Genomic DNA, 9023 nt, shown 5'->3' with positions numbered 1-9023 from the left:
GCAGCCTACATACAAACTGTTGCATTGCTGCCAGCTTCTGGATTCATTCTCTTCCTGCACTTAGCAAATTTGCATTTAGCATATTGCATGCAGTTCTTAGACAGTTCTTCATCTTTATAAGCCACCTGATATATTTATATAACATCCTTTAAACCAACTCTTAATACGTTTTATTTATCAGCTGATGAATTTCTTCTCTCTCTGTTCTGTATGGCCCACCCAGCAATTGTGCATGGATAGGTTAGGAAAATATAAAATTTGGTATTAAAAGGCAGAAGAAAAGAACATAGCATGGTGGGAAATCAACTGAATAGCAGCAGTACTGAGATCACGAGAGAAGGACCATACAAAAATATTGCATTCAGAACAAAGTTAATACTTTATAGTCCTGCACTAGAGTGTGAACATGAGAAAGACATCATTTCAATTGTACAAAGTGTTGAGTAATCTGTTGCTCTTTTTGATGTTAACTTTCAACTCTGGTACATAAAATGTATGTAACCACTCTGGGTTTTTAGATCCACCAGTAAATATATAATGTCCGTTCTTCTCTTGTAGAATATAATTCAGACAAGCTTTCAAATTGATTGGATAGTTTTCTGAGTGTTTTCACAATAAAAAGTAATCATGGTAGAGGAGCTGGCATCACTCCAAACACTTTGATTTAGCAAACGTGCATCTACTTGTAGTAAGTTGGGCTGGAAATTAACTGTACACAAAGATTTGGTATAATAAAGAAATTACCTCGCAGTGTGCGGATTTTCAAGACACCACTGAGATTAGTGAATAAGACTATAAACTAGTGGAGCAGTGAGGACGGAGCCCAGCCAAGTGTCCCTGTCTGCAGCAGAGAGTTAGCTCAGGTAAAGTCAAAATTCCTCCTTAACTCAACCGGACAACATTAGTGCTCGTTTGGGTACCGGTGTAAAAACACTGCAAAATAAGTGATGATTAATGAGAATTCTTCAGAAGGGACTGGGACTGTGTATGTCTCTCTGTGTTGGAACTAAAATTGACTGGAGACCTGTCCAAGATGGACCCCGCCTCTCACCCAGTGATGAAGGGGATAGCCTCCAGCCCCCAGAGGATAAGTGGTTACAGATTATGGATGGATAGATAATCTTTAACAATTATCTGGTAACATTTTAAATAATATGGATCGGATCTCATGGGATATGAGTATTTGTGACTTCCTTATGTGAAAGACTAATAGCCGGAGAGGTGAGCGGAGCTGAGCAGGCTGGCCAGAGATTCTGGATCAAGATGAAACAGAGGTAATGAATAAGGAATGTTCAAAAGTTTCCGTTCAAGAGCTAGAGTTCTCTGCTCCAATGTGGTTAATGAGACGATCTGTTGAATTGTGGAATGAAGGGGACTAGTTTATGTGCAGCAAGGTGGAAGATTGAGTACAGGTGTGATCGCTGCTGTAGCGCCAGGTAGGCCAACACACACATGCACACACACAGAAAGACAGTGATAAAGGGAAAAAAGGAGGAAGAGGGAAAAGAAAGAGGACAGGGAGGCGAAGGAAAGGGTACAGTGACAGGGAGAAAAATGCAAACACAAGACACAGCTTTGTTGATGTCAGATATTTAGAGCGTTATTGGTCTTGATTGCAGTCAATTGTAGTCAAGTATATAGGTAGTGGTACAGTACGATATATTGTATTCTATATTGCACTGTGTCAGGGGGCGTCTATAGCGCAGTTGGTAAGGTCGTTCATGGATCACAGGGTCAGTGTTTTGATCTCTGGTCCCTCCTGGCATTGTGTCAAATGAGCACCTTGCATGGCAGCCACTTCCATGAGTGTGTGAGTGCATGGGTGAATGACAAAAGTAATACTGTGAAGCGCTCTGGATAAAAATGCTATATAAATGGCCATTTACGGATATAGCACATTATACCAATAATCACAGGATCACTGGTTTAAATCCCTACTTAGGAAGTTTAAACTTAATGAAGTTAAATAATATTCTAGGCAGAGAGTGTAGAGTACGCGGAAATAAAAATAGATCGGAATCAGAAAATGTGTTTTCTGAAAACTATACACTGTACACAGACACTTGTTTTTCTGTGCTTAGTTCAATAAATTGTGCAACTGCGTTGTTGCGCAGACTCATGACAGGGCATTGCTTGTTTTTCTGCTCGTGTTTGTTTTTGAATCACTCAGTGTCACTTCTCCTGTCATCAATTTTCCAGAGCAGACAGAATGTTGATCCCCAGATTAAACCAGAACAAAGAGAGCAGCAGCTTCACAACAACAGGAGCTCTCACTGTTTCAGACTACAACAGAGTCCATCATCTATATGACAACAGCTCAACAACTGTGGACACCACAAACCCCAAACTCTTGCACACGGACACATCAACATCACCACAGAAACAGCCGATTGGAAAATACAAAACAGACTAGTGACTCAAACATTAGAGCTTCAGATACGAACTGTTTCAGCTCTTTTATTTTTTTATTTGATTGTTTTTATCACAATGTTTCACCAGACACTTCTACTCATCTGTGTGACAGTTTTCATCTGTGCAGGTAAGATTGTAACTGAACAGGTGTAATATTTCATTGCATAGAAGGTTATGGGAGTATTCAGCCATCAACAACTATTTGAGAGTGAGGCTGCTGAGTATACAGAGTTTGGCAGAGTCGTTCAATCATTGTAGGACCACTGAGCTGTGTGGTGTAGGGACCGGGAGATGCTGTTAGATGGCAGAGCATCGTGGGAGAGAGGGAGCGTAGACCTGGATGAGAGATTTCAGGTAGAGACAGGGAACTCATCTGGTGAAGAGGATAGAACAGCATATCAATGATAAGTACAATTCTGTGAGGGGAGGGTAGAAGACATGTGAAATAGATGGATAATGGAACATGACCAAGAACTAAGCCCTGTGGCATACCTGTCAAGAGGCAATGAAAGATGGAAACATGACCCTGCTAAGATAATGTACTCCGAGGTTTGTCCATACAGGAAAGACTCAAGTCAGAGAGTGTGGTTCTGGTGGTTCATAGTGTCAAAGGCTGCAGACAGATTAAATGGGATAAGGACAGGTGGTAAGAAGGTTTGAGCAAGGACTGTGGATGTATTGATTTCAGTCCGAGTGGTGTTGTTTGATGAAGTTGGTCTCTTGTTTCCATCTGGATGAGAGGCTAGAAGCTGATGGTTCCCACTTTGGTAATGAAAAAGCTATTCAGTTCAATTCAACTTTATTTATATAGCACCAATTCAAAACAATTAATGAAGGCACTTTACAGAATAAGGTAAAATCTATAACGATGTATAGAGAAAACCCAACCAATTCCCTTGAGCAAGTGGACAAAGTGGAGAGGGCTAAGGTAAACAGGGTCAGGTCTGCACTGCTAGGTTAAAACATTTCCAAAACACTGAAGCACACTTGGCTTAAAAAATATGTAGTCTAATACAATTTAGTGTTAACTGAGAAATACAGTCATATAAAGACAGGATTACATCTGCCTAGGTCTAGGTAAAGTTTGATTTTGTGGATAATAAACCTGATAAATTGTGTTTTTCAGATGCTGAGGATAAATCCAGACACTACAGGATGGTAAGAAACTCCAAGTTGCCCTTAAGCGTCCCTCACTGTCACTTTGGATAAACAATGTTTTCTGTGTTTGTTCTGCAGCCCTCCTGTGTGGGGATGCGTGTGAATCAGGCCTGTCCCCTGAATTATTCTCCAGTCTGTGGCAGCAATGGTGTCACCTATCCCAATGAGTGTTCACTGTGCGTCTACAGACTGTAAGTCAGCAACACTCATTCACCAGGAAGTTAGGTTAGTTGATGGAGGTTTGATGGACTCGCTGTAGAGTTTATTTCTCTTATCCTTTAGCTCATGTGTCATCTCTGTCTCATCAATAATACAATCAGTTCTTCCTTACAGTTTATAGGCCACTCAAAGTGATGCTGAAATAATTAAGTTTTTGTAAACCAATAACAAACAAAGACTGCAGAGATAATACAGACAATAGGCATAAGTCTATGTAAAGTGGCAAAATTAATTTTAACAACTACAATTAAGATGAAAACAAGCCAGAAGAACAATCATACTTGGAGTACATGATTAGTGGTTCTAAAGCTCCCCACACCTGCTTCACATTTCTCTCTTAATCAGTTTGCTGTTTCTCTCATTGGCTGCTGCTCCTCTCTTGCCACCACCCCTACCGATTCCTAGTGTCTACCTGCCACATTTACATAGGAAATGTGAGACTGAGTACAAGTTGTAGTAATGTAGGAGAAATTCTAACATGACAACAGGTTGTGAATTAGTAAGTTAGCAGAGTTTCAGCTATCCAGCTATAGATGGGAGGGCTTTTTTAAATATTCTGACTTGGTTTCGTGGGAGTTCTGACAGACCTAGAAGGGAAACATGAGACACAAGAACATGATTTTAGAAAGAGTTCATTGTTATAAAAAGACAAGTTTAGCTGGATTGGTCTGAGGGTGAGTCAGAGAGTAAGGCAATCACAAAAATGATGCAAGTAACCAGAAGTTAAGTAGAGACTGTGACTCGTGTGGGTTCTCAGGGAGAAGTGTACTCAAGTGCAGGGACAGAGGAAGTCAACTGACACCAGGAGAGAGATTTTGGTTACAGTCCATGATACAAAACCATCATGCAATCATCTGATATCCAACACAGAGTTGCAAGGGCTTTACAAAAATCCACAAATGCACAATCCAAATATTATCCAAGTCCAAACCCAATACAAAAGCCAACATCCAAATACAAAAACAAAAATGTCCAGTTTTATGATAATAAATCAGTGCCAATTTGTTATGAAACCTTTTTTCATATAAACTGCATTGATATTAATGTTACTTATATGTGTTTTATGGAAACAATGTGTCCTGTCTCAGTTACATGGAACATGACACATTCTTTGTTCCTTACAAAGTTAAAGAAGTTAACATAAAATTACCCACAACTTCTATCCCTGTATTTTATTTTTAATTAAATTTATAAATCATAACACCACAGCGTTCTTTTTGTGGCTTTGAAAATGAATCCCTCTTCTGGGTAAAATCCAGCTCTGTCACTCTCTTTGGACATTTTGCATAATTAAATTTCACATCCACAATTCCAAAATGAGCTCCTTGAAAGCCAATGCTAATTTATTTAATTTTAGACTTAAAACATTTGCTAAATTTCTGAATTATGGAAGATTTAAAAAAAAAAAAGCTTTGAAAGATTCAAAACTTTGGAGACAATATTAACATTATTCATGAATGTGGAAAATCTCAGAATTATTTATGTTTCCATTTCATTTTTACCTTTTCCACAACAGATTTTGTGCTCAGTATATTCTATTGTGTGATATACAAATATCCTTCAAGCTTGTTCAGTTTTCTCTTTGGTCAATTACAGTGTCACAAAATGTAACTGTGTTATACATAAAATGCAATGAATAGAGCTATAAGTCATTTAAAATTATAATTAATCACAGATTATCCGTAATTCATTATTCACACATTATAGTTACCCAGAATTTGGGGTAAGGGGACATTTTCAACTTTTATCAGCATAGCAGTGGAGACATCGTACTGATGGTACTGACTTGGAGTAGGTAATAAACTGACAACTGAGTAAATATGCATTTTTTTCTAAGTCATGTAAAATGTGCCTTGTTCTTTTATCTACATAAAATAAAAACTGTGCTGATTAGAATAACCAGGCGAGGTTTAAAATTAATATAGAAATCCGTCAGTATCACTCACTGATCATTCTTTTCCAATTGATGTGCTTAACTGTTACAGCTCGTTTAATGTGGAGGCTGCTATAGAGCCAATGAGAACTTTCTCAGTTAGGTTACTTCACAAATCACTGCTAAACGATCAGCATATTTTGTGCTAACACATAATTAATGCATTACCTTTTGAAAGTCCTCGCTCTGAATAAAGTAGATTTTAAAAAATACTTCCAGTTTTGTTTTCTGACGTGTGCATTATTAAGATTTAAATATTAAGAACCTGGTAAACCTCTTTATCTTTATTTCTATGATCTGCGACAATTTTAATATCAGTTAAGTGTTCCCCAGGCTTTAATCAGCAGTTGATATTAGTTGATGATTGTTTTCAGGGTGAAACCAGGTTTTAAGGTAAAGGTGGTTTTTTTGATTCTTCTGTTCAGGGAGAAAAATGCTGATATTTTGATCGTAAAGGATGGATCCTGCTGAGGATGACATTACTGTGATTTCATCCCCCCAAACTGATGACATCACAACATGTATTTGACTTGTTTTTTGAATGTAGCTGTTAGCGTTGGCATGAAGCAGTGCCATGTTCATATTTTTTGTAGAGTCTCTGTAGAGATTTTCGCTGGCTATTTGACCAATAAAATTTTCCCTCTGAATTCAGCTACGTCACAGTGTCTGTGGTGGGGGAACAAATGCTGAAGGTGTAAACAATTTTTCTGTCACAGCTCATCAGACATGTTGTCTTTTTGTTTAGTTCAGCATTAAATTGAGCTGTAGAGGAGAGGACAGGACCACTTCAGGTGGTTGGAGACAATGATTTAAGAGATTATCAAGAACCTAATTATAAACCACATGAACCACAGTAGCATTAAAATCTGGAGGATATCAGAAATAATGGGAACTGGTAAAACTCAGTCAGATTAGCCTTTTTTTGTTTTAGCAAAGTGCAAGCCAGAGAAATACTTCCAATACTTCCAAGATCACTTAAGAAACTAACAGGATGTTGTGAGAAAGAAGATTCAATTCAATTCAATTTAACTTTATTTATACAGCGCTAGTTCACAACAAAGTCATCTTAAGACACTTTACAGAATAAAGTCAGGATAAGGAGGAGGTATAGAGGAAGATGTATAGAGCAAGCCCTAGGCAACAGTGGAGAGGAAAAACTCTCTGTAACGAAAGAAACAGAGAGCGGGAGACAGAGAATAAGAAACACAACTATGGTAGAAAGATAACACTAAGTTAATTTCATATAGTGGTGACAACTGTGGGGTGAGAGGAGAAGGGAACAAGAGGAGGAAAGGAGCTCAGTGCATCGTGGGGTGGGTCTTCCAGCAGTCTAAGCCTATAGCAGCATGACTATAACTAACCATAAGCTTTATCAAAGAGGAAAGTTTTAAGCATAGACTAAAAAGTAGAGAGGGTGTCTGCTTCCTGAATCTGAACTGGGAGCTGGTTTTACAGTAGAGGAGCTTGATAACTAAAGGCTCTGCCTCCCATTCTAACTTTTTAAATTCTGTGAACCACACATAGACCTGCATTCTGAGATTGAAGTGGTCTATTGGGATGATTTGGTGCTATGAGGTCTTCTATATATGATGGAACCTGACCATTCAGAGCTTTATACGTAAGAAGCAGGGTTTTAAATTCTATTCTAAATTTAATGGGAAGCCAATGAAGAGAAGCAAGTGAAGGTGAAATATTAACTCTCTTGCTAATTCCAGTCAGCACTCTTGCTGCAGAATTTTGGATTAATTGCAGGCTCTTTAGGGAGTTACTGGGGCATCCTGAAAGTAGGGAATTACAGTTGTCCAACCTAGAAGTAACAAATGCATGGACTAGTTTTTCGGCATCACTTTGAGACAGCATGCTCCTAATTTTGGCAATGTTCCGTAGGTGGAAGAAGGCTGTTCTAGAGATTTATTTTATATGTGAGGTAAAGAACAAATCCTGGTCAAAAATAACTCCAAGGTTCCTTGCAGTAGTACTGGAGGCCAGACTTATGCCATCTAGAGTAACGATAGGGTTGGACATCATATTTCTTAGATTTTTGGGCCCAAATACTATGACTTCAGTTTTATCTGAGTTTAGAAGTAAAACATTATGGGACATCCAGGCCTTTATGTCTTGCATGCATGCTTAAAAGCTTGATTAACTGATTTTTTTTATCTGGTTCCATAGATAGATATAGCTAGGTATCATCAGCATAGCAATGGAAATTTATGTTTAGATGATAAATTTATGTTCTAATAATGCTGCCTAAAGGATACATATATAAAGTATAAGTATTGGTCCTAACACAGAGCCTTTTGGAGCTCCATAGCTAACCTTTGTGTTAACTAACCTAGAGCTAGCCTAGCTAACCTAGATGAGATTTAAACCAACCTAGTGCAGTTCCTTTAATCCCAATTTCATGTTCCAGTCTCTATAATAAAATGTTCAATTCAATTCAATTTTATTTATATAGTGTCAATTTACAACAAAATCATCTCAAGGAACTTTACATAATAAATTCCAGACTATAAAAGTATGTAAAGTCAACCCAACAAATCCCCCTTGTGCAAGCCCTGCGCAACAGTGGAGAGGAAAAACTCCCTTTAACGGAAGAAACCTCCAGCAGAACCAGGCTCAGGGTGGGCGGCCATCTGCCTTGACCGGTTGGGGTGAGTGAAAAGTGAAGAGAGAAAAAAAGGGCAACTAAAAGCTACAATAAAAATATTATACAGGCTGTTAGGACGAGTAGCTGCACACTGGAAACACACAGCTCCAAAGCCAAGGACAGCTAGTTCAGGTTGACTGAGCAATTTTAACTATAAGCTTGATCCAAATGGAAGGTTTTAAGCCTAGTCTTAAAAGTAGAGAGGGTGTCTGCCCCCCGAATCTGGATTGGAAGCTGGTTCCAAAGAAGAGGGGCTTGATAGCTAAAGGCTCTGCCTCCCATTCTACTTTTGCAAAGTCTGGGAACCACAAGTAGGCCTGTATTCTGGGATTGAAGTGGTCTAATCGGCAGATACAGTACTATGAGATCTTTGAAATATGATGGAGCTAGACCATTAAGAGCTTTGAATGTAAGGAGGAGGGTTTTGAATTCTATTCTAGATTTTATGGGAATCCAGTGGAGAGAAGCTAATGAAGGAGAAATATGATCTCTCTTGCCAATTCCAGTTAGCAAGGCTTTTTAGAGAGTTATTAGGACACCCCAAATGTAAGGAATTAGAGTAGTCCAACCTAGAAATAACAAATGCATGGAGTATTTTTTCTGCAGGAAAGCTGTTCTAGAGATTTGGGTTAGCTAGTTATGTCTCACCGG

The 9023-nt window shown here is 38.5% G+C and overlaps 1 protein-coding gene across 1 annotated transcript; it reads left to right on the top strand.

Annotated features, from left to right (window-relative positions):
- The first annotated feature begins 2184 nt into the window (after nt 1–2184).
- Nucleotides 2185–6369, top strand: LOC137134318 (probable pancreatic secretory proteinase inhibitor). The gene is made up of 4 exons (XM_067519005.1): nt 2185–2539; nt 3539–3570; nt 3649–3761; nt 6148–6369. The coding sequence occupies exons 1-4, from the start codon at nt 2488–2490 to the stop codon at nt 6191–6193; spliced, it is 243 nt and encodes an 80-aa protein (XP_067375106.1). The 5' UTR covers nt 2185–2487; the 3' UTR covers nt 6194–6369.
- Nucleotides 6370–9023: the final 2654 nt, after the last annotated feature.

Source organism: Channa argus, chromosome 10 (genome assembly GCF_033026475.1).
Source record: "Channa argus isolate prfri chromosome 10, Channa argus male v1.0, whole genome shotgun sequence".
Classification (NCBI taxonomy): domain Eukaryota; kingdom Metazoa; phylum Chordata; class Actinopteri; order Anabantiformes; family Channidae; genus Channa; species Channa argus.
The sequence above is the reverse complement of the archived record's forward strand: the minus strand, read 5'-3'. Positions and strand labels throughout refer to the sequence as shown.

Bases quoted from the DNA above. Each gene is read 5' to 3' on its own strand.
- LOC137134318 (XM_067519005.1), top strand. From the start codon at position 2,488: ATGTTTCACCAGACACTTCTACTCATCTGTGTGACAGTTTTCATCTGT. The intron at 2,540-3,538 runs GTAAGATTGTAA...TGTGTTTTTCAG, and splicing joins GACAGTTTTCATCTGTGCAG to ATGCTGAGGATAAATCCAGA. The intron at 3,762-6,147 runs GTAAGTCAGCAA...TCTTCTGTTCAG, and splicing joins TCACTGTGCGTCTACAGACT to GGAGAAAAATGCTGATATTT.